Genomic DNA, 27401 nt, shown 5'->3' with positions numbered 1-27401 from the left:
TTCCTGAATTATTATAATAACAACATTTCGCTAAATTGCAATTGCTTCTATCTTTGTTTATATCAAAACACCTACAATGATTTCAAATGAAAATCTTACAACAAAGTGGAATTGTTTGTTATTACTAGCGACATTCGCATGGCTTAGGGATAGTGAATTATTTAATCGAAATATGTTTGTTACCGTAAACGATAAGCGCCGTCCTTCGGTAAACGATAAACAAGAATGTTTTCTAAACCCAGATCGTTAACTATGATTCCGACATATTCATGGATATAACGAAATTGTACTTACTGTTTGCTGACAAGGAGATACAAAAATGAAGTTGGCGATGAAGCCTGAAATAAGAAGGAATAACAATTAGCTTGTAAGTTTCACGGTTCGTGTTTTACATGTGCTGTTACGGACATCGCGAACTTTCTTACCCGAAATATGTTTGTTAACGCCGACGGTAAACCCCGATATTTGAAAAACATGAACCACGATCGTTAACTGAGGGCATACATTCATGTATAAAACAAAATTGGACTTACTTTTCGTGTATTAGTCGATAGACCTGAAATACAAAGAACGCGTGTAAGTATGTGGATTCCATCGTGAGAGCATGCATAAATTCGTAATGAATTTGCTTTGTTTTCATAAAATAAAAGCACCGATCGCTCGCTAAAAGAACAATACACATCTTAGCAAATGAATCTGTAGAAAATCAGCCGCAGATGGATAAGATTCTCTGAGATTTCGATGGATTTCTTTGAGAGAAGTAGAAACATACCTTCGTGTTGGCTGAGCAATCGAGAAAGGGAGGAACGCTTTTTGCGCCTTCGGTTTGGTCAGCGGCTGCCCAACCTAAGCAGTCACGCGATATATTGAAAGGTCCGAAAAGAAAAACACCCTAGTATAGCGACAACATGTAAATATTATTGCAAAATTAATAAACTGCCCTTTTTCGGAAATCGTGAAAATACAGTAAATGTATGGTAAATTTGCATCCGGTTTCCATGGAAACCACTTGTTTACGAGAGCTGTCTACCCACCCAAAGTTGGGGCCTGGCTACAAGATAAACTGGCTTTTAAATCGATTTGGACATGTTTGTTGCCCTTTTTCGGAAATCGTGAAAATACAGTAAATGTATGGGAAACACGAACTTAAGGTCTCACGCCGCGGCGTTTATTCAAAACACGATTCTGTCACAACCTCCAGTGCTTAGCACTGCTAGACCAGTGGGTATAGCCGGGGGGGTAGGCGTCTACGGGGCTTATTTGGATATGTTTGCTGCCGTTTTTCGGAAATCGTGAAAATACAGTAAATGTATGGAAAATTTGCAACCGGTTTCCATGGAAACCACTTGCTTCCGAGAGCTGTAATTTTGTCTACCCACCCAAAGTCGACGATTGGCTACAGGATAAACTTGCTTTTAAATCGATTTGGACAGGTTTAGTGCACTTTTTCTAGCTTTCAAATCGATTTGGACATGTTTGGTGCACTTTTTCGGAAATCGTGATAGATTAGATTAGATTAGATAGATAGACAGATTAGATAGATTAGATAGAAACAATATAATAATAGAGGATCGAAGCCCTCAAAGTAAATAATAGAAGGCCAAGTCCCTCGATATAATGAGATAATGGAGGATGGAAGCCCTCAAAGTAATGAAATGATTGTAAAACATAAAACAATACAGAATAAGCGTAAACATTAACAGAAGAGTTGAAGAGATTGCGCCGCCATGGCCGAAAACTAAAATGCTCAATCATGCAAAGTTACAATCAAACCGGATAAGGGGGGGGGGGGGGGGCACGTGGCAGACCACTGCTGAAGCACTATACAGCGTTATACAAGCTCAAAATGAAAACCACATGAGGTGAATATAAGAGTCGCGTGGCAGAAATTAATTGGACACAATAGGACAGGTAAAATATATGTTTAAAGGAAAGATTAACAAGGACAAATCACTAGAGCAGTGAAAGGGCTTTCAAAATGGCTCCGCGATAGCTCCGGTAAAAGCGAAGCTGACCTGAATGATTCAAATGAACCCCATCTCTCGAAAGAAACTTACTTGAAACCCCCTTATGAAACCAACAAAAGACATACTCGATCGGCTCTAATAGCCTACGAACGAGTTGATTAAATTGGGTGACTTTAGCATTAAAAACGCTGTACGAACTGCGAGGGATAACCAAGCAAAACCCCACAATCTTAACCCCAAAACGATCGCGTAAATAGCGAACTAAAACCTCTATTGAGGTGGCTACGACGTTGGGATCTTCGACCGAAAGGTCATTAGTGCCAATTTCTAAGATAACTATGTCGGGATTAATACGAGAAACATATGACAAATCGTGTTTTCACAATTTTGGCACTGTACGGCCCCCAACACCATTAATGCGAACACTTGTCCGATCTTTTAGGTTAAGATCCAGGGAGAAAAAAACGATGGGTTTTGTTCTTGATATCGGAAATTAGGCGCTTAACAAAGGAGTGACCCAACATTAGTGCTACAGGCAGGCTAGAAGACATATTAAAGGAAAAAACTCACCCTCAAAAAAGTTTAGATGTTGTCTTGTTGAAGACTCCACGCGACTGAAGTACGCGATGCGATAAACTCGTGACAAGCTAATGCTCCCCTATAGGGGGGTACTGCTGATTGCCCTCGTTCCTTCACCCCCACTCGGTTATTCCAATCAATTATACAAATCAATTCTAAAATTCGAGTAAATACATAAAAATACTATTTGTAGACAAATATTTCATTTATTAGTAGTTAACGTGGATGAAAGATCTTACTAAGACCCTTCATCTGTATGAGTTTGGTTTGATTCGGATCAATTGCTATCGAATTAAAGCCAATTGTCACGAGTGGTATTCTGTTAATTTCTTCCTGGAAATTGGTGCGATCTCAATGTAATAAATGTGGATGAAAGATCTTTTTAAGACCCTGCATCTGTATGAGTTTGGTTTGATTCGGATCAATTGCTATTGAATTAAAGCCAATTGTCACGAGTGGTATTCTGTTAATTTCTTCCTGGAAAATGGTGCGATCTCAATGTAATAAATGTGGATGAAAGATCTTACTAAGACCCTTCATCGGTATGAGTTTGGTTTGATTCGGATCAATTGCTATTGAATTTAAAGCCAATTGTCACGAGTGGTATTCTGTTAATTTCTTCCTAGAAATTAGTGCGATATCAATGTAATTGATGTGGATTAAAGATCTCACCAAGACCCTTCATCTGTATGAGTTTGGTTTGATTCGGATCAATTCCTATCAAATTAAAGCCAATTGTCACGAGTGGTATTCTGTTAATTTCTTCCTGGAAATTGGTGCGATCTCAATGTAATTAATGTCGATGAAAGATCTTACTAAGACCCTTTATCTGTATGAGTTTGGTTTGATTCGGATCAATTGCTATTGAATTAAAGCCAGTTGTCACGAGTGGTATTCTGTTAATTTCTTCCTGGAAAATAGTGCGATCTCAATGTAATTAACGCGGATGAAAGCTCTTACTAAGACCCTTCATTTGTATGAGTTTGGTTTGATTCGGATCAATTGCTATCGAATTAAAGCCAATTGTCACGAGTGGTATTCTGTTAATTTCTTCCTGGAAATTGGTGCGATCTCAATGTAATTAATGTAAAGACCCTGCATCTGTATGAGTTTGGTTTGATTCGGATCAATTGCTATTGAATTAAAGCCAATTGTCACGAGTGGTATTCTGTTAATTTCTTCCTGGAAATTGGTGCGATCTCAATGTAATTAATGTCGATGAAAGATCTTACTAAGACCCTGCATCTGAATGAGTTTGGTTTGATTCGGATCAATTGCTATCGAATTAAAGCCAATTGTCACGAGTGGTATTCTGTTAATTTCTTCCTGAAAATTATTGCGATCTCAGTGTAATTAACAGAGATGAAAGATCGTACTAAGACGCTTCATCTGTATGAGTTTGGTTTGATTCGGATCAATTGCTATTGAATTAAAGCCAATTGTCACGAGTGGTATTCTGTTAATTTCTTCCTGGAAATTAGTGCGGTCTCAATGTAGTAAACGTGGAGAAAAGATCTTACCAAGACCCGAACAATGTCTCTATTACACTTTGAATTTATGATCAAGTGTGAGTTAAATTGCACGTATTTTTTTTTCTTTTTTAATGGCCTCTTACAGCCAAATTTGTTGTTGCGCGACCTCCAAGAATCCATAATTAGCGCGTTAGTCAACCAAACCAAACAATCAAAACCAGAAAAACCGCCCCCAAAGCTTTTGTCTGACTACGCGCTATTCCCAAACGAGATAAGGATTTTGGATTCGCCGTGGTCGCGCAACAACCAAGAAAATTTGGCTGTAACTTATCAACGTTAATTATTGTTACGAAAAGTTTTCAAGACGCTTGTGTTCTTCACGAGTGGTTGTCTCGAGTGGTTTTGTCACAAGTGGTTGTCACGAGTGGTTGTCATCAGTGGTTGTCACGAGTGGTTGTCATCAGTGGTTGTCACGAGTGGTTGTCACGAGTGGTTGTCATGAGTGGTTGTCATGAGTGGTTGTCACGAGTGGTTGTCATCAGTGGTTGTCACGAGTGGTTGTCACCAGTGGTTGTCACCAGTGGTTGTAACAAGTGGTTGTCATGAGTGGTTGTCATGAGTGGTTGTCACGAGTGGCTGTCACCAGTGGTTGTCACCAGTGGTAAAAAACGTTTTGACCCCTGCTCAGCAAATGAGTGAAAATCTATATTTTTCCCATCGTGCCCCGCGCACCCGTGTCCACCCTCCTCTGATGCTAAAAGGTCCGAACAGAAAAACACGCGTATAGCGACAACATGTAAATATGCTTTGACAATCTCCTTGTCAACTATAATAACCAACATGCCAGAAATATTCTTGCAATACTAATAAACTGCCCTTTTTCGGAAATCGTGAAAATACAGTAAATGTATGAGAAATTTGCAACCGGTTTCCATGGAAACTACTTGTTTCTGAGAGCTGTTATTTTGTCTACCCACCCAAAGTTGATGCCTGGCTACAAGATAAACTAGCTTTTTAACCAATTTGGAAACAAGACCTTAAGGTCTCACGCTGCGGCGTTTTATTCGAAACACGATTCTGTCACGACCTCCAGTGCTTAGCATCGTGAAACGGGTGGGGGCAGCCGGGGGTAAGCGTGCTACGAAGCCTAGTTTCTCGTATTTTTCGAGATATTCAATGAAAACCAGTAAAAATGGCCCAAAACCAGAAACTAAACGTAAACAAAATACATAATCACAATCAATAGCTCAATATAAAAATCTAACGGAAAATAAACTTACGACTCTTGAGCCTTCATTCTTGGCGACACACATTCCTTGGTGACTCTTCGCCATTCTCATTCACACACACTCAACAACAACAACACAAGACCCTTTTGGCGGCATTTGGGTCGCCTGTGGTGTATCAACGCTACAGCGAGTTATGCCAAGGGGGTCCCATAGGTTCTTCCTCAGCTTTGGCGAGTGAGTAGATAGCGAGTTAGGCCAAGGGTCCCATAGGTTCTTCCTCAGCTTTGGCGAGTGAGTAGATGGCAAGTTAGGCCAAGGGTTTCATAGGTTCTCCATCAGCTTTGGCGAGTGAGTAGATGACGAGTTAGGCCAAGGGTTTCATAGGTTCTCCATCAGCTTTGGCAAGTGAGTAGATAGCGAGTTAGGCCAAGGGTTTCATAGGTTCTTCCTCAGCTTTGGCGAGTGAGTAGATGGCGAGTTAGGCCAAGGGTTTCATAGGTTCTCCATCAGCTTTGGCGAGTGAGTAGATGGCGAGTTAGGCCAAGGGTTTCATATGTTCTCCATCAGCTTTGGCGAGTGATTAGATGGCGAGTTAGGCCAAGGGTTTCATAGGTTCTTCCTAAGCTTTGGCGAGTGAGTAGATGGCGAGTTAGGCCAAGGGTTTTATAGGTTCTCCATCAGCTTTGGCGAGTGAGTAGATGGCGAGTTAGGCCAAGGGTTTCATAGGTTCTCCATCAGCTTTGGCGAGTGAGTAGATGGCGAGTTAGGTCAATGGTTTCATAGGTTCTCCATCAGCTTTGGCGAGTGAGTAGATGGCGAGTTAGGCCAAGGGTTTCATAGGTTCTCAATCAGCTTTGGCGAGTGAGTAGATAGCGAGTTAGGCCAAGGGTTTCATAGGTTCTCCCTAAGCTTTGGCGAGTGAGTAGATAGCGAGTTAGGCCAAGGGTTTCATAGGTTCTCCATCAGCTTTGGCGAGTGAGAAGATAGCGAGTTAGGCCAAGGGTTTCATAGGTTCTCCATCAGCTTTGGCGAGTGAGTAGATAGCGAGTTAGGCCAAGGGTTTCATAGGTTCTCCATCAGCTTTGGCGAGTGAGTAAATAGCGAGTTAGGCCAAGGGTTTCATAGGTTCTCCATCAGCTTTGGCGAGTGAGTAGATAGCAAGTTAGGCCAAGGGTTTAATAGGTTCTCCATCAGCCTTGGCGAGTGAGTAGACAGCGAGTTAGGCCAAGGGTTTCATAGGTTCTCCATCAGCTTTGGCGAGTGAGTAGATGGCAAGTTAGGCCAAGGGTTTCATAGGTTCTCTATCAGCTTTGGCGAGTGAGTAGATAGCGAGTTAGGCCAAGGGTTTCATAGGTTCTCCATCAGCTCTGGCGAGTGAGTATGTGGCGAGTTAGGCCAAGGGTTTCATAGGTTCTCCATCAGCTTTGGCGAGTGAGTAGATAGCGAGTTAGGCCAAGGGTTTTATAGGTTCTTCCTCAGCTTTGGCGAGTGAGTAGATGGCGAGTTAGGCCAAGGGTTTCATAGGTTCTCCCTAAGCTTTGGCGAGTGAGTAGATAGCGATTAAGGCCAAGGGGGTCCCATAGGTTCTCCTAAAGCTTTGGAGAGTGAGTAGATGCACCGTAGATACATACTTATTTTTTTAAATGCCCTGGGGCAGGGTGCGGGGAACCTGTGGTATTCTGAAAGGGTCTGGCCCTTTTTTTCAAGATGGCGGCCAGCTAAGTCGTAGTAAACACAAATTCCTGCAATGTTTACGCTAAAATTCTCGACGAGCACGACCGTTTTGTTTTCATTACAAGATTGGTACTACAAGATTGTTACTACAAGATTGGTACCACAAGATTGTTACTACAAGATTGTTACTACAAGATTGGTACTTCAAGATTGGTACTTCAAGATTGGTACCACAAGATTGTTACTACAAGATTGGTACTTCAAGATTGGTACCACAAGATTGTTACTACAAGATTGTTACTACAAGATTGGTACTTCAAGATTGGTACTACAAGATTGGTACTACAAGATTGGTACTTCAAGATTGTTACTACAAGATTGGTACCACAAGATTGTTACTACAAGATTGGTACTTCAAGATTGTTACTACAAGATTGGTACTTCAAGATTGGTACTACAAGATTGTTACTACAAGATTGGTACTTCAAGATTGGTACTTCAAGATTGGTACCACAAGATTGTTACTACAAGATTGGTACTTCAAGATTGGTACCACAAGATTGTTACTACAAGATTGGTACTACAAGATTGGTACTTCAAGATTGTTACTACAAGATTGGTACTACAAGATTGGTACTACAAGATTGGTACTACAAGATTGGTACCACAAGATTGGTACTTCAAGATTGGTACCACAAGATTGTTACTACAAGATTGGTACTACAAGATTGTTACTACAAGATTGGTACTTCAAGATTGGTACTTCAAGATTGGTACTTCAAGATTGGTACCACAAGATTGTTACTACAAGATTGGTACTTCAAGATTGGTACTACAAGATTGGTACTACAAGATTGGTACTTCAAGATTGGTACTTCAAGATTGGTACTTCAAGATTGGTACTTCAAGATTGGTACCACAAGATTGTTACTACAAGATTGGTACTTCAAGATTGGTACTTCAAGATTGGTACTTCAAGATTGGTACCACAAGATTGTTACTACAAGATTGGTACTTCAAGATTGGTACTTTAAGATTGGTACTTCAAGATTGTTACTTCAAGATTGGTACTTCAAGATTGGTACTTCAAGATTGGTACTACAAAGTAGTCCAGTCAATCTGTGGTTTCGGGTGGAACTAATTGCAATAGAATTTCTCGCAACGGATTTTGAACAAGTGATACAACCTAGTTAACATACTAAATGTCCCCGAAAATCCCTTTTGTGGAACATCCTGAAATTTGATTTTTCCATTTCGGAGCAAAACCACGGGGTACCCGCGTCGGTAAAACGGAAAAATAATAAAATACACGCCTTAATCAGTACATTTGAAAGACCATTGGTCAAATTTGATTAAATACCCAGTTGTGTCTTGAGTAATTTTTGTCCAATGACCTTTGAAATTTTCTGATTCAATTCAAATAAATTTGTTTAATGTTTTCGACGTGGGTACCCTGTGGTTTTTGGAATACAGAAATTTTGGAAAAAAGATATTAAACAGGGGCAATTTGCTTTGTTTCGATATCCAAACGTTGTCTTTAATCAACTTTGACCATTGGCCTTTTCAATGTACTGATTGAGACGTGTATATTTTTTTCCGTTTTAACGACGCGGGAGCCCTGTGGTTTTGCTCCGAAAAATTTATTTGAATTGAATCAGAAAATTTCAAAGGTCATTGGACAAAAATTACTCAAGACACAACTGGGTATTTAATCAAATTTGACCAATGGTCTTTCAAATGTACTGATTAAGGCGTGTATTTTATTATTTTTCCGTTTTACCGACGCGGGTACCCCGTGGTTTTGCTCCGAAATGGAAAAATCATATTTCAAGATGTTCCACCAAAGGGATTTTTGGGGACTTTTAGCATGTTAACTAGGTTGTATCACTTGTTCAAAATCCGCTGAAAGAAATTCTATTGCAATAAGTTCCACCTGGGCCATAAAAATTTCATAGATTGACTGCTTAAAAGCAAACCGTCACGCACGACAAAACATGCTCAAATTCCCAGGGTGATTTGTTTTCGTAAATAATATTTACATGAAATATTATTTCATGATGTTTCATGATGTACCATGATGTATCATGGTCTCTTGTTCATATTAAATGGCTCTCTTGGTTACACGTTTGATTGATGAAAGAATTTTAGACTTATGCGCATGCGCAGACTAGATCCGCAACTGATGACGCAGCATTGGAGAGTAAACAAACCTACGTTTTCCCACAAATCCCCGCGCCAGATCGGCAGGGGCCTTGGCCGGTATGTGCCACCACCTAATGATCCACACACATTAGAATTCGACACCACTGAAGGCCGAGTAATCTAGTACCACTTAACTCCCATTAGAGTACCGGAATGGAGCTTTACGGCCAGCCTCGAATTTATTACCCTCATCCTTATCGTGTTGTGATGGCGCCAGAGCATCTGAGGTTCGCGCGGCCTGTCCTTGCTTATCCTAGGTGCACATGTGAGTGCTATTGCGACCCCAATCTACCCCGGCAAATGGCGGATTACCGCGAGGAGATGGGCGAAGGCGAAGGCGGAAAAGATGGTATGTTGTCAATAACAGGACAAATTTCCTAAGAGAAATGAAAAGTTATCGTGTCAGCAAAATGTTGCTGCAGAAGGGCCTAGAAAAATCATTAGTAACAAAGCGGAAAATGTGTTTTTCAAAGAAAAGGTGTTCCTCTTCTGTTTTAAATAACAGTTTTTCTCTTTATTTTCTTAAATTCTAAGACTTGCCTTTATATGGCGCATATAAAGAAGATCTGCTAGTACTTTAAGTGTCATTTCGGACTTAGCGGAACTTGTTTTTTGGATACTTAATAATCTTTTATTTGCAATATTAGCAAGTAACAAATTTTAGTAAATGATTATGGGCAACGACACCAAGAATTCAACGTAGACAAAACTAAAATGAATGGAAAAAAGGCTAACTGATTTGCAATTTTTTAAATATGTCATTCATTCCCGTTTGATACTTTTTAGAGCAAGCAGTGGTGCTGGCTTAAACATTCATTTTTCTCACTTAGCAAACAATCGCTCTCACACAGTTGAGAGAACTTCATTTTTTTTACACAAGCTTAGAAAATCTAAGCGTTTTGCGTGTCATTTAATTAGAATTTTTATTGCCATTTTGTAAATACGCTTTTATTAATTTCGCCGAGTAAATCGGGCTAGAGTCTACGGGAGCAGCCGGTTGCTTTACATGTTAATTAGGTATTCATCAAAGTTTGATGTTGTTAATCCAGAAATAATGATGTATAAGAGAAGAAAGGCGTTACCAGGGTAAAACTTTCATGGCATAAAGATTTACTCTTCAAATTCCAAATATTATTCTCCGAGACAAAGCACCCTATATTCTTAAAAGCGTGCGCTGTAGAACACTCCCATCCGTTAAATTATGAAATTGGTAATATAAAAACGATTAGTTTCCAAAGCAAGTTTCACAATGTGAACAGGCAAACAGGAAAAGATCAATTTTAAAACAAATTAAGCTGGCTTTCTTGAGTCGTAGGAGGGTATTTTCCCCAGGAAGAGCAGACAAACACACAACAATTTTAAAGGTTAAAAGCAAAACCCAAATAAATCCAAAAGTACTTTTACAATCTCTAATGTCACAGAGGCCCAGGCAAGAGAATAACAACACTAAGGAGAGAGACAAATAAGGACCGAAACAAAGCTACAAATAGTTATGCACAAAAAAGTAGCTTATCAAAGCTTCTCTGAAGACTGCAGCACGTTTCTTTACACACTTTGGTCATGACCCGCTACAAGAGTGCACACTTAGGAATTAAGCTGGTTCCTCGAAATAAAAAAAGATAAACTGTAAGCGAGGTTTTATTGTCTAGCCTTAAAGCAGTGTATTTCTATGTGATTTTTAGTTTGCTCTTTGTATAAGGAACAAAAAGCACAGTCATGGCATGTAAACACACCACCCTTATACGCGCGTGCATTCTATCCACGGAAGAACTATGATATTTTTGGTTTAATTTGTTTTGAGCAGCTACATTTATTAAAACCTATTGCATTTCAATTTTCCAGTGAAAATGATGTTCTAACAAGAAAACCCAGAGATAAGTACCGCATTTAAGAGATCAACATTCAATTCGCATTTATCAAACCAAATTAAAACCTTTGACGCCATTGCAAATGCCATTAACACCCGTTTTTCCTCTTTTTATTACAACAATATCGTTCAGTTGTTCAGTTGTTATTCCGTATTATATTCGATTTTTCGATGGAATTTATAACAATTTTCTTATTTTTGTTCTTTTCTTTTCGCCAAACAACATCTAATCGGCTTAAAAACTCGTAACTCGCTCCGTGTATTTGTGCACCTGTAGTGTTTATGCAAAGTTTTGCCCGTATGCGATAGCTGCGCAAACAAGCCATTCTCGAAGGCATGGGTTCTACTTTATGAACTGGGCCAAGGGCGAATTGACACTCACAGCTCATTGTATTATTCGCGCTATTGTAACCGCCTCGCGGTGTATGTATACGAATTAACCACTGCTCAAATAAGGGATTCGTTCGTGATTATAAACCTCTTCAGAGGCCACCCAGATTTAGCTTTATAGTGGACACCCCGCCGGTGTCTAGTTCGTTGTAAGGATAAAACTGATATTTTCATTTAAGTGTCCTTGCTAAATCGACTTAAAAGCAAGTGCGAAAACGTTGTTTGTGAAAGAGCAAAAGCTCGTCAATATTTGGGGTGGGGATGGGAGAGGGATGAGGATAAAGTTAGAAATATTTTTGTGTAGATATCTGTTCACATGCCCATGTTGGTCCAGTCTTTTGTTTCAAATCCTCTAGCGACAAATCGTGGCAGGACAAAAATCGGCATCTGTTGACACGCGCAAATTGACTCTGTATGACCTCTAGATCTCAAAGACGCATAAGCTCCTTGGTTTGATCGAAATTATTATTTTTCTTTGCAGACGGCAAAGTATCGAACTATTGTTTTAACCTGCGCATTTCTCGAACATGATATAGAAAAGAAAGAATAGCAGGGGGAGAACTTTTTTGTGTGAAATTGATAAAGAGACTTGAATAACGTTCTTTTCGAATTTCCTAATGTGGAAAAACAAATAGAAAGACTTCTCGAGATCATAATCTTTCTGACCATTTATATGTTTGCATAGTATTCTCGTCCTAGATCTAAACATTATCTGTGAATACATTGGACAACGCTTTTGTCTCTAGCTGTCTCTCCAACCGTCTAGATATTACAAGCTTGCAAACACCACAACAAAGGATAATTTTTTGTAGTTTTTAAATAGAAAAAACTTAAATTTGTTAAGAATAACAAATAACACAAAAATGTCGTTTTTTGTCGCCACCCGCGTCCAGAATTTGTGCCAAATGCAACTTTTTTTAATTTTTTTTTTTTATTCTTTCTCTGTCGCTAAACAACAAATGGCAAAATAAAGACACCCAATCACGGCATGCAACGAAAGTTGTGTTATGGAAACCGTTTTGCTGCACTAAAAAGTGTAGCAATAGTACTAATGATTTTCACGGACCGGGCAAAATGGCTTTTCACGTTTCAAGGACTGCAAAAATGGCCTTTTAAATCGTTAAATCACGTTTCAAGGACGCCAACATGGACGATTTCACGTTTCTCGTAGGGTGAAAAATGGCCAAATCTCATTTCACAAAAATACCCTTTGACACCCTGTTAGTGTATTCCGGCCCTAGAAGGAGACGTATGAAGAAAATGACAGAGTCGTTGGGGAATTACGCTCGAAGACGACGCAAGGGGAAAAGGAAATAAGGACTATTCTGTCTTTCCTTCTCCGCTTGGTCACGCAGTCGGCATCTACGTCTCATCTTCCTTCTAGTTTTCCGCTGATTATCCTAGTAGAAATAAGCCTTAAAAAGCCCTCTCAAGGAACGACTGAAATTTCAAATACAATAATAACATAGGATAGTTGCTAAATGGTTATCATACTACTGTATCCCTTTCGAATCGAATTATTGCTATTTCCATTTAAGAGTCTTTTTAAATCGAATTAACAAAGAACTGCAAAAACGCGGCTTTTGAACGCAAAGAAGGATCAATCAGTCGTGAATCCACAAAAGTATATATCTAGCAAGGCAGGTGGGACGGTTTGTTTGCAGGAAACTTTTACTTGTGTTTGTGAAATAAACAGGAATAAAAACAAGCCAAGAATGAGAAGGGAGGGGCAATTTAACAGTCCGACAGAGACAAGAGGAACTTTAAAAAAAAAAAAAACATATTTTCAATTTAGGTTCTGTTACTACATATTTCCCGCAAGATCTGCAATAATTTAATTTTACCAGATTTCTCTTTCACGCCGTCAATCTTCCAATATATATTTCTAAAGTCGGGTTTATTATCCTTTTGGATATTTTCGCATATCAAACAAGCTGAAAAATTCATCTAAAAAGTCCCTCTAAAGGAACAGCTTAGTATACGAGAGACAAAAATTCATAATCAAAAACACATTAATCTTCTTTCAACGTATAGCACTAATTTCACTGCCAATGAATGAGGAGGCTAATTATGACATTATTCCGGATATTATGCATGAACAGAGGTCTACTTGCTAACCAAACGAAGCCATACCCTGTCACTCTCGGGAAAGAACAAGTTGTCTCTTGGTGGTTAACACACCTTGTGGCGTATGCCAACATACAAATAACACCAGCCCAGCTGAATCACATACCTACAAGTCTTTCTTTACTCTTCCCGCGTGATCTGCAAAACGCAGTCTAAACATAGCTGGGCTCAAATGTAAACTTAGCGTGTTTTTTACAGCATTCAAATGCGGGCGTTAACGGATAATACGGAGCTCGCGGTAACTCGTATGCCGCTTGTGTGAATGCCATTGGCATTTAACACCCATTTGATGATATCTATTGACTTTTGTCTTGTGACAATAGGATCATAATGCAAGGATTATAATGGTTTAAGTCTGCATATTTCTCATTCCACGTCTATTACTGCTCATCGTTAGGCAACCAAATAGGAAGTTTACATTCAAAAAAGCTGTATTTGTTGTAGGATCTCGAGGTTTGCTTTTTACATTTTGAAGTTTATAAAAAAATGAAGTGCGTTTCGCCGGATTGCGGACGATTTGACCGTAAAGTCATTGAAAAAACAAGCTAATCTGTAAACCGTAGAAAAGTCAACTTTTCGGGCGAAACACGAAACTATTAGTTAGCATTTTCCCGGCCGTAAAAATAAAGTCTTTTTTTTTCTCATGTGCACAAAGATGGAGTGTTTAGTTTGTTATGGGGTGTACATCAGTATCCTATCATATGAGAGATTGCGCGTTTTCTTGTTTTTGTTATATTTGCGTTTATCAAATTAACCCGTCAAGTTCCGCACAACACATTATTACCATACAGACTTTAGTGTAAAGCGCTCAACAGAGAATCATTGTTGTAGTATAATGTCCAGTTCATATAAAATCGACTAAATATTGATAAGCGCCAGTCTAAGTCAATCGACTACACTCTCAATTGATTTAAATAAGAAACTTTATATAAGATGGAATTTCATGTAAGAAAAGTTACCAATTTCTAAGAATAATCTTTTAATGTTAACGTTTCGAAATATTTTTACTTTTGATCGATTGTGTAGTTCTCTTTTAGTTTTTCGATGATTTTTATTGAGGGAAATTTAAGAACAACGTTTTCAGGCTTAAAACGCCACAAAAGTAGGGACGGCCCCGCCTCAACCGAGGGGTTCCGCCCTATTCTCTGTAATTCTAGTTTTTTTTTTCCTTTTCCAGATGTCTTCTTTGCAGAAAAATCGGGCCGTCGTAATCGAACTACCTACAAGCGCTGGCAGATAGAAGAGTTGGAAAGCGCTTTTTCCATCAACCCCTACCCCACGAGCCTGCATAAGAAAGCTCTCGCTGTCCGTCTGGGCCTGAGAGATTCAAGAGTACAGGTACGGGTGCCCTGTGGTACGGTTCCCTCTTTCTACGGGACCCCTGTGGTTAGATAGAAAGTTAGAAAGCGCTTTTGCCATCAACCCCTACCCCACGTGCCTGTATGAGAAAGCTCTCGCTGTCCGTCTGGGCCTGAGAGATTCAAGAGTACAGGTACGGGTGCCCTGTGGTACGGTTCCCTCTTTCTACGGGACCCCTGTGGTTAGATAGAAAGTTAGAAAGCGCTTTTGCCATCAACCCCTACCCCACGTGCCTGTATGAGAAAGCTCTCGCTGTCCGTCTGGGCCTGAGAGATTCAAGAGTACAGGTACGGGTGCCCTGTGGTACGGTTCCCTCTTTCTACGGGACCCCTGTGGTTAGATAGAAAGTTAGAAAGCGCTTTTGCCATCAACCCCTACCCCACGTGCCTGTATGAGAAAGCTCTCGCTGTCCGTCTGGGCCTGAGAGATTCAAGAGTACAGGTACGGGTGCCCTGTGGTACGGTTCCCTCTTTCTACGGGACCCCTGTGCTTAGATAGAAAGAGAGATTCAAGAGTACGGGTACCCTGTGGCTATGGATATCTGTGGCACGGGATCCCTGTGGTTAAATTAAAGAGCTGAGCCTCTACCCCTCTATCTTTCTATAGGTGTGGTTTCAAAATCGGCGCGCTAAATCCAAGCGAAATCGATCTGGCTGCCAATCATCCACTTACAGAGGGCAGAACGAAGGGGATTATTTTAGCCCGACCGCTTCCGATTATAGCCCGAAGAATTCCGAATATCACACGAACACGTCCGACTGCTTTGGCGAGGCACGAGAGTGTTACGAGGAATTATCGACTTACGATTGCCAGGACCACGGTAAAATGAAAACCACAGGAAGCGATAAGGAGGACGACTAAAACAAAACTATTTAAACATCGTCATGAAAAACTTTGAACATGTGTACATAGAACATTCAACTATCGTAAGAGAAGAGAGCAAGTAAGGCAAAGCAAGGCAAGTTAATTACTTGCCCCTTATCTTGGGCGGCCGGCTAAAAACCGCGGGTTACCTTTGTGAGTGGTGCGCAGAGGAAAACTGAAGCTTAAAGTCTGTCAACCGCCATTTTGTTATGATCCTAGCAAAATATCGGGCAGGATAATTTGTCAATTTCTATCGGTTTAAAGAAGCTTTAGCAATATTTTTATTTAATTTGGTTTATTAAGTATAAAACTTTCTTTTTATATTGATTTTGAAATTCCTGTCTGAATGCAATGATAACAAAGGTGTGGGTGGTCTCGTCATTCTCTTTTTATTAAAGATGTAGCAAACCTATTTGTTAGAACGCAACGTTAGAACGCAAATGATTTTAAATAGATCAAGATTGACCCTGTAACCTGTAACGTAGGATTCCGTTCAGTTTGCTCTAGCACTGTCAATCAAACAGCAGCACGCATTCTTATTGGCTTAACAAAATTATCAAGTTGGCCACGGTAGCACGTATAGCCCTCAAGTCAATTGAAGTGTGTTTGCGTGTATTTTATATTTACCTATTTATTTGATGCAATAAATTTAAGTAACATACATGAGAATCTTTGCACTAGAACAAGAAAAATAAAAAAGATAGAGAATTACCGTTTTTATAAATAATAAAAAGTTGTAGTTATGTAAATATATAGAATGTAATAAACACTGTACGATTTATTGATATTCATATTACTAAGAATAAACTTATTTAATCATATCCACATTAATGCATCTCTATTTCCAAGCGAACATCCCCCATTTCTCGTCGTGTTTTCAAGTTCCAAACTGGAACGTGCCTTTGATATGGACATGCACTTATTCCTCCTGATTGAATGTCAGTCTTACGACCGAAAGGAAGTATGTGTTATGAACAAATCAATACATGCTCGAGGATCCGGCGCTTTCGTTCTTCGGCCGCAAAGTCACACAACGCCGTGCGCGTGTAACTTATTTTCCCGCCTAAATGTGTGATGTTCCCGGATGATTGCGTGTGTACCTAACACCCGAGTCTTTCTGTGGACCTTTGACAGAGCCCGCTTGGTACGCTGGGTCTTCGAAAATGCACTTATAGCTGCTTGCATCACTAATACCCAATTAACCTTGCGGTCATACACTTGCTATTGCATTTGCCCTGAAAACTATTTTTTTTTAAAAGCTATGAATAGGATCTTTTGGTGGTGTTATTCACACGTCATGTAGATAGAGCATCATCAAAGATTATTTGCAAGCTGTGGCCAAATTCATATTTTAGCACCCACTAGGAAGCTGCTACCATTTCTGCTTGATGTTTCTCTTTCTGAGCTTTTCTTGCAACTCCTGAGATAAAAAAAAAGCAAATGCCTTCATTAATGTGCCAAATGTAATTTGCTTGTGGTAGCTAATTGTGGACACATGCAACAAGACTCCCTGTTAGCGATAACCTTGAAGACTATTTTTAGTACCTCGTCGTGTTCCAAAACAGGTCAAAAACTACATGACCACTCCCTGGGACTGGTCATTTATTATAGCCCTGAAAGGGTCAGCCTACATTTTATCATCCTTAATCAATTTTTTTTGAGAAAGCAACACCATTAATTCCATCCATTTTTTGAAAACTTTATTTTTGATAGAATATGATAAATGTTTCAAGATGTGGGCTAACAGTGGATAATCTCACAAGCAGATCAGAGAAAGACAACAACACGAGTGTTTAGCTCTGTAGCCAAAATGGAGGACTGCATCCGGGACTTTATTGTTCTTACCACAGGGAACCCAGATATTGTAACAATAAAGAATATGATAAAACTTTATTTTTGATAGAATATAACGAATAAAGTATAAAACCTTGTTTTAAGGTGGTCATCTCGAAGTTTTGTGGTATCACTTGTTTTTCAATATCATAGAACAAAAACAAGGATGTTGTTGACAAGGGCTCTTTGAAAAAATGGAATGACAATTCAAATGGGTTTTTGAAAATTTGTGCAACTAAGAGGACTGCCGGCCAAACATTGCAATAATATGTGATTGAAAAGAATATTTGTACCCTTCATGAAAGGATTGTAAATTCTGGGAGTGGAATGCGGATCTTTTCTGAAATTACAAAATGCATTTTATAACAATTTCTCAGTATGGTTAATGCAGGTAAAAAGGAAGGCTTACCAGGTTCTGTAGATGGAGCCTCCGGAAGAGAGATTTCTGGTTCTTCTTTTGGTACATCAGGAAATTTCTCAGAAATAGACTGAAATTAAGGAAACAAGTAAAAGTCAAGTATTACCAGTAAATACATGAGAGGCTATTATATGCACTTTAAGTAAAGATACCTAGTAAGCCCTAATATGGTCACTGTACTTCTGTCAGTGCGTCTAGCTCTTGATTACCCCACCCCCTGTTTCCCCCCTGCCCAAATCTGGCCACACTACCTGGATACTACCCTTGTAATATCCATATCTGTACCTCTGTCAGTGCCTCTAGTTCTTGGAGAACGGCATCCTCATCTTCACTTGTGAGGCTTCCACTCAGCAGATCATCAATTTCCTATTGATTACACAAGGAAAATGCTAAAGCACAAAAATTTATCAGAGAGAGCTTTTTCAATGAAGCCTTCTTTATACAAGGAATCAGAACAACATGTGCCATATTCAAGAGAGGACTGACCTTTTGGTATTCGACTGCTTCTTTGGTTTCATCCATAATCCTCTCTACGTCCTCGATGGACATCATCTGAAGTCAAATAAGAATGGCATCAAACAGGCTTAACACTCAAGCCAAACATTACATTCCCAAAGATTGATCTAGCTATCTACCTAGCACTTCCCAAGGCTTGATCTAGCTATCTACCTAGCACTTTCCAAAGCTTGATCTAGCTATCTACCTAGCACTTTCCAAAGCTTGATCTAGCTATCTACCTAGCACTTCCCAAAGCTTGATCTAGCTATCTACCCTTTGATCTAGCTATCTACCCCTTGATCTAGCTATCTACCCTTTGATCTAGCTATCTACCCCTTGATCTAGCTATCTACCCTTTGATCTAGCTATCTACCCCTTGATCTAGCTATCTACCCCTTGATCTAGCTATCTACTCCTTGATCTAGCTATCTACCCCTTGATCTAGCTATCTACCCCTTGATCTAGCTATCTATCCCTTGATCTAGCTATCTACCCCTTGATCTAGCTATCTACCCCTTGATCTAGCTATCTACCCCTTGATCTAGCTATCTAACCCTTGATCTAGCTATCTACCCTTTGATCTAGCTATCTACCCTTTGATCTAGCTATCTACCCCTTGATCTAGCTATCTACCCCTTGATCTAGCTATCTACCCCTTGATCTAGCACTTGTTGGCATGACTGGATGGGCAAATCAGTTCTAGGTGAAGAACAGTTACTAAAGAGGAATAAATCTTCTGTTTAGATTAGATTAAAGATTGTGATGGTTAGGGGTGACTAGGGATTGGCAATTAAGAGGATAGGGGATGAAGATTTCATAAAGGCTCAGGAATCTTGTTGTTGCTATATTTTATCTTTATCTTTACTTTATCTTTACTAATTCTAAGAATAGGTGACATTGGTCCACCCCCTAGCCCACCCACGATGATATTATCAGTTTGGTGGAGCAAAGACAATCCATTTCCATTGCTTTTTTTTTTCAAAATTAGCCCTCTACTTTACCAACCTCGTGTAATTGATTCAAGCATTCATTCCCTGTCTTCAAGCCTTCTACAACCTTGATTTGCACCTGTGCAAATTCTATTTCTTGTACCTGGAATAACACATAATACAGAGTGTTGTAAGTATCTTACGGTATAAGATTGGGCGAGCCATTACACATATTCCAAAGCCACAAAAGTTTGGTCACTCAAACATTACAGTCTCTACCCTTTGCTAAGCAGCCATCGCCATTCAAGGGCTGCAGTCATCTTTTCGTCCTTAATGTGCTATTTCCTCTTACTTTTACCAGAAAATATCATTGGATCAAAGCAGCATGTGGACAGAAAGTGAACAGGTAACAATTTGCAAAAAAAGAGTTTTTTTTTAATGGTGAGTCACACCATATCTTAGGATCAATGCTTTTCTGTGTGAACTTGGATTCAAGGGAAGCCATCGAATAAGAAAACCTCTATAAAGTGGACACTTGGCCTGGGTTCAAGGGTGGCCACTTAATAAGAAAACCTCTATAAAGTGGACACTTGGCCTGGGTTCAAGGGTGGCCACTTAATAAGAAAACTTCTATAAAGTGGACACTTGGCTTTGGTTCAAGGGTGGCCACTTAATAAAAAAAAACCTCTATAACATGGACACTTGGCCTGGGTTCAAGGGTGGCCACTTAATAAAAAAACTTCTATAAAATGGACACTTGGCCTGGGTTCAAGGGTGGCCACTTAATAAGAAAACCTCTATAAAGTGGACACTTGGATTTGGTTCAAGGGTGGCCACTTAATAAGAAAACCTCTATAAAGTGGACACTTGGCCTGGGTTCAAGGGTGGCCACTTAATAAAAAACCTCTATAAAGTGGACACTTGGCCTGAATTCAAGGGTGGCCACTTAATAGCAATATAACAGCTCCATACCAGTTTCTCCAAGTTGTCCAGTTGGTTGTCCGTTCTCTGCAGGAGTTGTTCCTGATACCTCTTTTTCTTCAACAGTAACTTGGCTTTGCTGTAAGGGAGCAAACATTGAAAATCTCTTTAAATACAACTATTAAGTGCTGTGTCACTGACATTGTGAAACAAACTTCGGTACTTTATCAAACAACAGGTTTTAGGTGACTTTATCAAACAACAGGTAATTGCACTGTGCATCCCTTCTGCGCATAGTGGCATGCGCTGTTTGTTCGAATTTTCCAGTATTAAGTGCGTGGGTGCCACAGTTGTATAAGAAAACAAAGCAAAAGGCGCATGTTTTTTACTTAAAATCGCTTTGACAGAAAAACGAAGCTGGTTACCCCAATTTTTTATTTGCTCAAAAAGTAAAATGATATCCTGAAAGAAGAAAAAAAAGTTGGATAGTTGAAGTTTGTTTGATATCTTTAAAAGCCGTAAAAATACTTCAAAATGGTGTTTTTTACTGTATAAATAGTGGCAAAAACAGTGTCTTTTAGTGCGATCTCTTAAATGTGATTTGTTTTGAACGCTAGCTCTACGGGTTGTTGTTTAGGAGATCGGATTTTGGCAGCTCGACAAACAGAACTTAATTTTCAAAAGACTAGGTCAGTACCCCCCATTTTTTTATAACATTTTTTGAAAGCCCTTAACTTCAATATTGTTTATGCCAATGTTTAAAAAATTCTGGATAGTAGAACTACAGCTACTGTAGTGATAACAGCTATTGCAAGCGCATGGCTAGGAGGGGGAGGGAGGGGAATGGAGGGGAAGGAAGGGGGAGGGAGGGGCAACTAAAGATCTATAAAACATACTTTCTTTTCCCTTGTTGTAATAGTTCTTTGGCCAACTGTCTTTCTTTTTCAAGGTTCACATTGATCTGAAATGAATAATCAATTTACCATGCTATTACCTATTACCATACTATGGTATATTACAGGGGGTTCCAATGTATTTTTAGCGGTGTAGAAAATGAGAAAATTATGAGCAGCTCCTTTTAAAAAAATTATTTGTAAACATGAGGTAGTAGAGTAGTGTACCAGGCTTTCCTTTTAAACTCACCATGGTGTATTGTTCTATCATTATAAAACTAGTTCTAATTTTTGGTGTATTTATTTCAGAGTCAGGCATTTTTTGAGCGCTTGTAAGTTTTTATCATTGGCATTTTGGGGACAACAAAACACGGGATTGCTATATACTCGGAATGTTTATAGCTGTATACTCTGTGAAGGATCATGTTCAGAACAAATTTTGCAGAAATTCACAATTATCTTTAAGCAAACATGTCACAAAATTCTCTTTCGCTTATTTTATAAAATTGACTAGTTATTATATAGGGTAATATCCCAACAATAATTCCTCCAATTTTTGATACATGGTTTAAACGGAAACCTGTTTTTTTTATCCTTCTAAAATGAGCTATTTCAGCAAATTTACGCATGAAACCAGCGACATCCGAATATGTTATTTGCCTATCACTTGTGACGTCAAGAGTTTCACAAGTGGGTGATAAACATTAGACAATCCCTTACAAAGTAAATCCAATAGACACATTCGCACGTGGAAGAAATTCTATATCTACAACTCAGTTTGTGAGTAAAAATGCAATGAAATGAAGTATAAACCAATAAGAAGATATTTTAATAATCAAACCATTCATCCTTACAGGTAAAAGCCTTGTGCTCAAAACAAGCCAAAATAATCCAGTTGAATTTCATTTGCTTGAATGAACCAATCGACTTGAACTGGTAAACACTCCAGAGATGTCGATTACACCCCCATCTTAGTTTTAGGAAAAAGTTATTCTTGTATCCATTGTTTGAACTTTGTAATAATCTTTCTTTACCAAGTCTTAAAAAGCGAGGAAATAGAAAAAAAAGATATATGCTCGTCCTCATCTTTACAAATCTACAATGGCAAGCGAAGTTCGACTGGAACCCCATCAAGTGTGTACAACTCTTGACGGCAGCCAACCAAAAAAAAAAGTTGCCAAGACAAGACAACGCGATTTTCAAAATTCCTGTAATCAATAAGCGCAGAGGCAGTTTGAAAACCAAACACCGATAGCTATATTTTGTTATAAACTCTTATGTATTTTTTGGTGTCTCAATCAAAAGGTGGATGTACCATGGAAAATAATTCTTACCTTTTTCTGGTATTTTTTCAGCTTGTCCCTTTGCTGTTTCAGAGCCTTAGCATAGAGAAAACAATACATAACATCTTTTTAACCCATTGACTTCTGGCTATTTTTTAGCTCAATTTACAAAAAACAGACTGAAAACAGATACCTCCCCCCCTATTCTGAGTTTTATACAGCCCGTCAAAGTCAAACACAGCTGCACCTAGTCAGCGGTATCCAAGCTTTTCAACAGTGCTTTGCGGCCCCCACTTTTAATCCCTCGTTGTTGTGCTGAAGCCAGCACAAGTTGATGGTTGCTTGTATTTTTCATCAAAAATACAGCTACGAGCATATTAGGAGAGTGTCTCAGGACATCATGAAGTCTACTGAGGCATAATTGAGTGCTTTGCTTATGGATATTAGCAAGTAAGGGTGGATTCATGATGATTTTTTCTTGTTTGGCTTTGCCTGGATGAGAAAATAATTTTCTAATGAATCACCACTTCTCTCCTAAATGCTGTCTTTTCTGAAACCAAATTGATTCCAAAATTGTTTACACTGCTATTCTGGGTCTGTATGACCTGGAATTGATTTGTTTGGCTTTGGGGTGAAAAGACTTATAAAAAACCATCTGACTTTGGGAAGAGGAGTGTTGACTGGCCCTCCCCTGGTGAATTTTTCCCTGGATCTCCCAGAATGCTTTTCAATCCGTAAAGGCATCTTCATGGTTTTACAAGCCTTCAAGGAGTGGACATTGTGTTTTGAGGCCATGGAAATGAACCTGGAGGATCAGAATAAAGGTATCTATTTGTGTCTTGAGCTGTGTTTGCTGATCTCTCTCCCTTGTGTTGTATTTTGAGCGTTTTATTGAGAGGGGTGATTCTGCTTTTCTTTCCTTGTCCAATTTGAAATTTGTCAAAGAGCCTGTGCTATTATTTGGCTTAAAGAGTAGTTGCCAACACCTTGGTTGGATGCATATCTTCAAAACCATTTATCCCTTAGACTGATGCTTGAGTATCTTCATCTTGTTGTGTTTAGTTTGCATTTATGAATTTTTGGGGTTGTGGGTACTTCCCAAAGCCGGTACAGGCCGGTTGAGGGGTCAATGTGTTTAAGGAATTTGTAGAAGAAGGAAGTCAGAGCATAGCTAATGACCTACCAGAACTGCTTTGTCTTGTTCTGTTATTTTCGGCTTTTCTGGCTCTTTTTTTCTGCTAAAAAATATCCCCATCCTGGAAACACTATTCTATTTCCTTGAGTCTCGAAAAACAAACCGTATATTTTCCCGTGGTTTCAGAGATCTCCAAGAAATATCGGAACACAAAATAGGACGGAGGACATATTGGATTTGTTTTGATCAAAGTATTTGGTCAGCGGAGCGGTAACTTGTACACAGACCTCCTCGGAAGTAGCACAAAGGCCTCCCATTTTATCTAAAAAACAATTTTTTTAGAAATTATTTTCATTAATTTAGTAAAATTAAATAAGTATTAATACATGAATTCAAGCAAAGCATATTCTGAAATTTGTACGGCGTTGACTTCAGAAAAATATTCATCACAAGTCAACACCGAGAAATAGGCCTGTGAAGTCTCAAGCAATCATGTCAAATCATCTGCTATTCTTGTCAAAATAGACCTTCTGGCATCATATGAGTAAAGACGCTATCATAGACAAGTCTATTTCTCGTATCTGGTAAAAGATGGCTACGTGATTCAACATTTTACAATGATTTTACAATAAAAATAAATGACAATACTACAAAGACAGATAGATAGCGATAGGAAAAGCCACAAATTTACAAATAGGACAGGGCTTAAAACAGAATATTGCACATTTACAAACGAAGGTCGAAAATTACGGAAGAACAGAGAGAGACAAAACGCAAACTACTTTTCAGCCGCCATCTTGAAATTTTCTTAAAAAAAGGGGCCTGGGGCGAGTATTCTTCCACCCTGGGAGCTCTGGGAGAAACGCCTGGTGATCTTTGCTATTTCCCGCGAGAGTTTGGTCAAGTTTGAATGTTGACAATATTGTGAATGAATTCAGAGAAAGTATTCCATTTCCACGATGGTGACGATGAATTAACGGTTAAAATTCCCGAGGTAGAGTCATTGGTAGCCTATCGGAGCCATTGATTGTGGATCTCTTGAATAGTTTGATGTTGCTCTTCGGTTTGTCGTGTTTGTTGGTGGTTTTTTTTAGCCACACTCTAGTATATAACGGCCAATGTTCGTGCTTTTTTGCTTAGGTTGTACATCCGCAGTATGGCATGTTTACCTGGCCATGTGCTCTAGTCCTCGCTCAGTTTGTCTGGCATAATCGGTCTTTGATACAGGGGAAGAAAGTCCTTGAGGTAATATACACTGCATGTCTACGGCTTGTATACAAAAAAAAAATAAAATTTTTGGATGTCGTTTTTAATTCGCATGGTAATCTTTTATAGTTATGCTTTGTTTTCCTTACATCATTTATTGGATACTTTGGGCATCTGCCGACCATGGACACTCAAGATTTCATGACACAATTAATTTTTTTTTGTATTTCGGAAAACTAGGTGATATTTCTTTGTGCGTTGTGACTTTTAATGTGCATTCCAGATAGGCGCAGGTACCGCCCTTCCTGGGATTGTTGCTGCCAAATGTGGAGCTCTTGTTTCACTGAGTGACAGCGAGGATTACCCAGAATGCCTGGCAAACTGTCATAAGAGTATTCAAGCTAATAATGTGCAGACATTGGATGTTCTAGGTGTGACATGGGGACAGTATTCACCAAACCTTATTAATCTGCCCAGCCAGGATATCATTCTGGGCTCAGATTGTTTCTATGATCCAAAAGGTACTATTGCTCCACTAATTTTTGCAAAGGGGGAGGGACCTGCTTTTATGTGACCAAGGGGTAGGGGGCTTATTCCCTGCACACACCCCTGGCAATGGTTCTATGCAAAATTTTTCAATTCAGGGCTAGAAAGTTGTTCAAATCTCTCTCTTTTGCACAGAGTCTATATTCTTTTGAGTATTAATAGATAATCCATTATTGTATTTAGACTTCAATGGTATTTTAGCGACCATCTCATACCTACTGGAGAAGAACCAGAATGCACAATTCTGGATGACTTACCAAGAAAGAAGGTTAGGTAGTGATACATATCTTCTTTTGGCAAAAAGTTAGCAACCATTTTTTATACCTCTAATATCCTGATTCAAATTTCCACTGTTTGATGATGCATTAAATACTCCATTTTTTGTTTCTTAATTGTGTTTTTATTGCAGTTCAAATTGGTCCATTGCCCATCTTCTGAAAACATGGGGTTTGCAGTGTGTTCAGGTCCCACTTGAGGTGTTTGGCGCAGACAAGGAACTTGTGGGAGGAAGCAAGCTGTCAAGTAAACACACAATTCAGATGCTGCAGATTACCACAGTCCATCAAAATTAACAAGCCTTTTCAGACAATCATGTTCATCAAGGTGACATCCATGCATGTGGTTTGACAATCATTTGTTCGATTCAAACAAACATTATAAGAAAAGAAAATATCATTAGTTTTATTTCGATTTTTGAAGTGACACCTGAAATTGATCTCTACTAACACAGCGAGGTATATAGGTTTGCATAAAACAAAACCATTACCCACATTTCGCTCCCGTGACTGTTCCTATGTTGTAGCCTCCGATGTTGAGAAATGGGCTGTAGGGCTGTAACTTTTTTTAGCTCTGTGTTTGGGCCGGTATCTAGTGGGTTATGGTGCGCTGGTGCACCGTCATAAATAAAAATGACGTTTTCGTTGGGTAAAGATTCAGTCATGTTTGTGAAGTCGTTGAATCTTTGTGCATTTATTCCCCCGATGATAGAAAAGTGGAAGATAAGACCGTTAGTGGGTGAAATAGGCAAAGTGACTGTGATATTTCTTCCAATTTGACCACATACTTGGTGGTACGCTCTCTCTCCCCCCTTCTAGCTTTTCCCTGTGTTCGAGGGGTTTCTTGGTGGCATTTCTCATACAAACGTTTTCTGTTTTTCTATAGCGAACGAGTGAGTATATGTTTTTTGCTTTTATAAACCCTCCACAAAAAGTGTTGTTTGTTTGTTTTGTTTTTTGTTAAAAATTATTTATAGTTCTATATTTCTCTTAATTTTAGGAGCCCACTGTTTAAAGAAAAGAGAAAAATAGTAACTCTAATGAAATTTTATTTTTCCTTGTTGTTTGGTTTAAATCGGATAAATGGTTGTCAAACCACATTGATGAATGTCACATTGATGAACATGATTGTCTGAAAAGGCTTATTGATTATCTTTGTTTATGTTAATAGCACTAATGAATTTTCTATTTTTTATAACTGATAGTCAATAAACGCTACTGATTGTCCAAACGTGTAATTGAATTTTCGATTGCATGCAAAAGAATGCGTTATTGATTTTCCGTTGATGCTATTTAATGTTCGCGCATATTCAATCATTGTTATTGAAAGTCAAGTCACGCTAAGATGCGTGCGATGTTGATGAACGTACAATGCACGTTAACGATACAACGTTTGGCACAAATGAATGTCCCTTTCCCGTTATTGAACAGCAAAAGGTGTTAAATGTGCCATTACCAGCTGACTCTATGCTTGGGTTTCCTGTGGTGGGTCATGCAGAAGCTATCAGAAGATTTCACTGCATTGGATTGATGCACCACAGACGAAACAATGGGCGGGAAACAAAACAATAGAATGATAAATACAATAGACACCACGGACAAAACAATGGGAAACAAAACAATAGAACAGGAATACAATAGATACCACAAACATAACAATTGGAAACAAAACAATATAACAAAAATACAATAGAACAATGAGGTAATCCAGCCAATCCTGTTAGGCCTTTCGAG

The 27401-nt window shown here is 39.0% G+C and overlaps 4 protein-coding genes across 6 annotated transcripts in view; 2 read left to right on the top strand and 2 right to left on the bottom strand.

The window, feature by feature from the left end:
• Window positions 1–5352, bottom strand: part of LOC5520198 — a 40923-nt gene extending 35571 nt beyond the window's left edge. The window contains exons 1-5 of the mRNA XM_048719436.1: window positions 5299–5352; window positions 2538–2625; window positions 773–846; window positions 534–556; window positions 295–338 (exon numbers count right to left, since the gene is read on the bottom strand). Of these exons, the coding sequence (XP_048575393.1) occupies window positions 295–338; window positions 534–556; window positions 773–846; window positions 2538–2625; window positions 5299–5352 (283 nt within the window). The remainder of the gene's footprint in view (window positions 1–294; window positions 339–533; window positions 557–772; window positions 847–2537; window positions 2626–5298) is intronic.
• Window positions 5353–8614: 3262 nt separating this feature from the next.
• LOC5520197 (visual system homeobox 1) lies at window positions 8615–16551 on the top strand. The gene is made up of 3 exons (XM_032365212.2): window positions 8615–9472; window positions 14685–14845; window positions 15473–16551. The coding sequence occupies exons 1-3, from the start codon at window positions 9277–9279 to the stop codon at window positions 15725–15727; spliced, it is 612 nt and encodes a 203-aa protein (XP_032221103.2). The 5' UTR covers window positions 8615–9276; the 3' UTR covers window positions 15728–16551.
• LOC5520196 (charged multivesicular body protein 6-A) lies at window positions 16097–24071 on the bottom strand. Its single transcript, XM_001639985.3, has 9 exons — window positions 23689–24071; window positions 22557–22601; window positions 21226–21290; window positions 20381–20468; window positions 19485–19571; window positions 18468–18533; window positions 18267–18347; window positions 17973–18051; window positions 16097–17150 (listed from the first exon to the last, which is right to left on the bottom strand). Exons 1-9 carry the CDS (start codon window positions 23758–23760, stop codon window positions 17092–17094), a joined length of 642 nt encoding a protein of 213 aa, XP_001640035.1. The 5' UTR covers window positions 23761–24071; the 3' UTR covers window positions 16097–17091.
• A 312-nt stretch (window positions 24072–24383) lies between these two features.
• Window positions 24384–26894, top strand: LOC5520195 (histone-arginine methyltransferase METTL23). Of its 3 annotated transcripts, none has more exons than XM_048719966.1 (5): window positions 24384–24634; window positions 24781–24885; window positions 25130–25367; window positions 25576–25665; window positions 25802–26894. In XM_048719966.1, the coding sequence occupies exons 1-5, from the start codon at window positions 24569–24571 to the stop codon at window positions 25828–25830; spliced, it is 528 nt and encodes a 175-aa protein (XP_048575923.1). In that variant the 5' UTR covers window positions 24384–24568; the 3' UTR covers window positions 25831–26894. The 3 variants fall into 3 exon arrangements, with proteins under 3 accessions (XP_048575923.1, XP_048575922.1, XP_032221100.1); XM_048719965.1 differs by having other exon boundaries at window positions 24453–24634; window positions 25130–25277; window positions 25576–25660; XM_032365209.2 differs by having other exon boundaries at window positions 24458–24634; window positions 25576–25660.
• The last annotated feature ends 507 nt before the right edge of the window (window positions 26895–27401 follow it).

Source organism: Nematostella vectensis, chromosome 12 (assembly GCF_932526225.1).
Source record: "Nematostella vectensis chromosome 12, jaNemVect1.1, whole genome shotgun sequence".
NCBI classification, from domain to species: Eukaryota; Metazoa; Cnidaria; class Anthozoa; order Actiniaria; family Edwardsiidae; genus Nematostella; species Nematostella vectensis.
Note: the sequence above shows the minus strand (reverse complement) of the source record. Positions and strands in the feature narration are given on the sequence as shown.

What these genes read in the sequence shown, in the direction of transcription:
- LOC5520196 (XM_001639985.3), bottom strand. Translation starts at nt 23,760, where the DNA reads ATGGGGATATTTTTTAGCAGAAAAAAAGAGCCAGAAAAGCCGAAAATA. An exon ending in GCTTGAATCAATTACACGAG is followed by an intron (nt 18,534 to 19,484) that starts GTTGGTAAAGTA and finishes ATTTGACTTCAG; the next exon opens with ATGATGTCCATCGAGGACGT. An exon ending in AAGCAGTCGAATACCAAAAG is followed by an intron (nt 18,348 to 18,467) that starts GTCAGTCCTCTC and finishes TGTAATCAATAG; the next exon opens with GAAATTGATGATCTGCTGAG.
- LOC5520195 (XM_032365209.2), top strand. Translation starts at nt 24,569, where the DNA reads ATGAATTCAGAGAAAGTATTCCATTTCCACGATGGTGACGATGAATTA. An exon ending in TTGTTTCTATGATCCAAAAG is followed by an intron (nt 25,368 to 25,575) that starts GTACTATTGCTC and finishes TATTGTATTTAG; the next exon opens with ACTTCAATGGTATTTTAGCG. An exon ending in ATGACTTACCAAGAAAGAAG is followed by an intron (nt 25,661 to 25,801) that starts GTTAGGTAGTGA and finishes TTTTTATTGCAG; the next exon opens with TTCAAATTGGTCCATTGCCC.
- LOC5520197 (XM_032365212.2), top strand. Translation starts at nt 9,277, where the DNA reads ATGGAGCTTTACGGCCAGCCTCGAATTTATTACCCTCATCCTTATCGT. An exon ending in AGGCGAAGGCGGAAAAGATG is followed by an intron (nt 9,473 to 14,684) that starts GTATGTTGTCAA and finishes TTCCTTTTCCAG; the next exon opens with ATGTCTTCTTTGCAGAAAAA. An exon ending in TGAGAGATTCAAGAGTACAG is followed by an intron (nt 14,846 to 15,472) that starts GTACGGGTGCCC and finishes ATCTTTCTATAG; the next exon opens with GTGTGGTTTCAAAATCGGCG.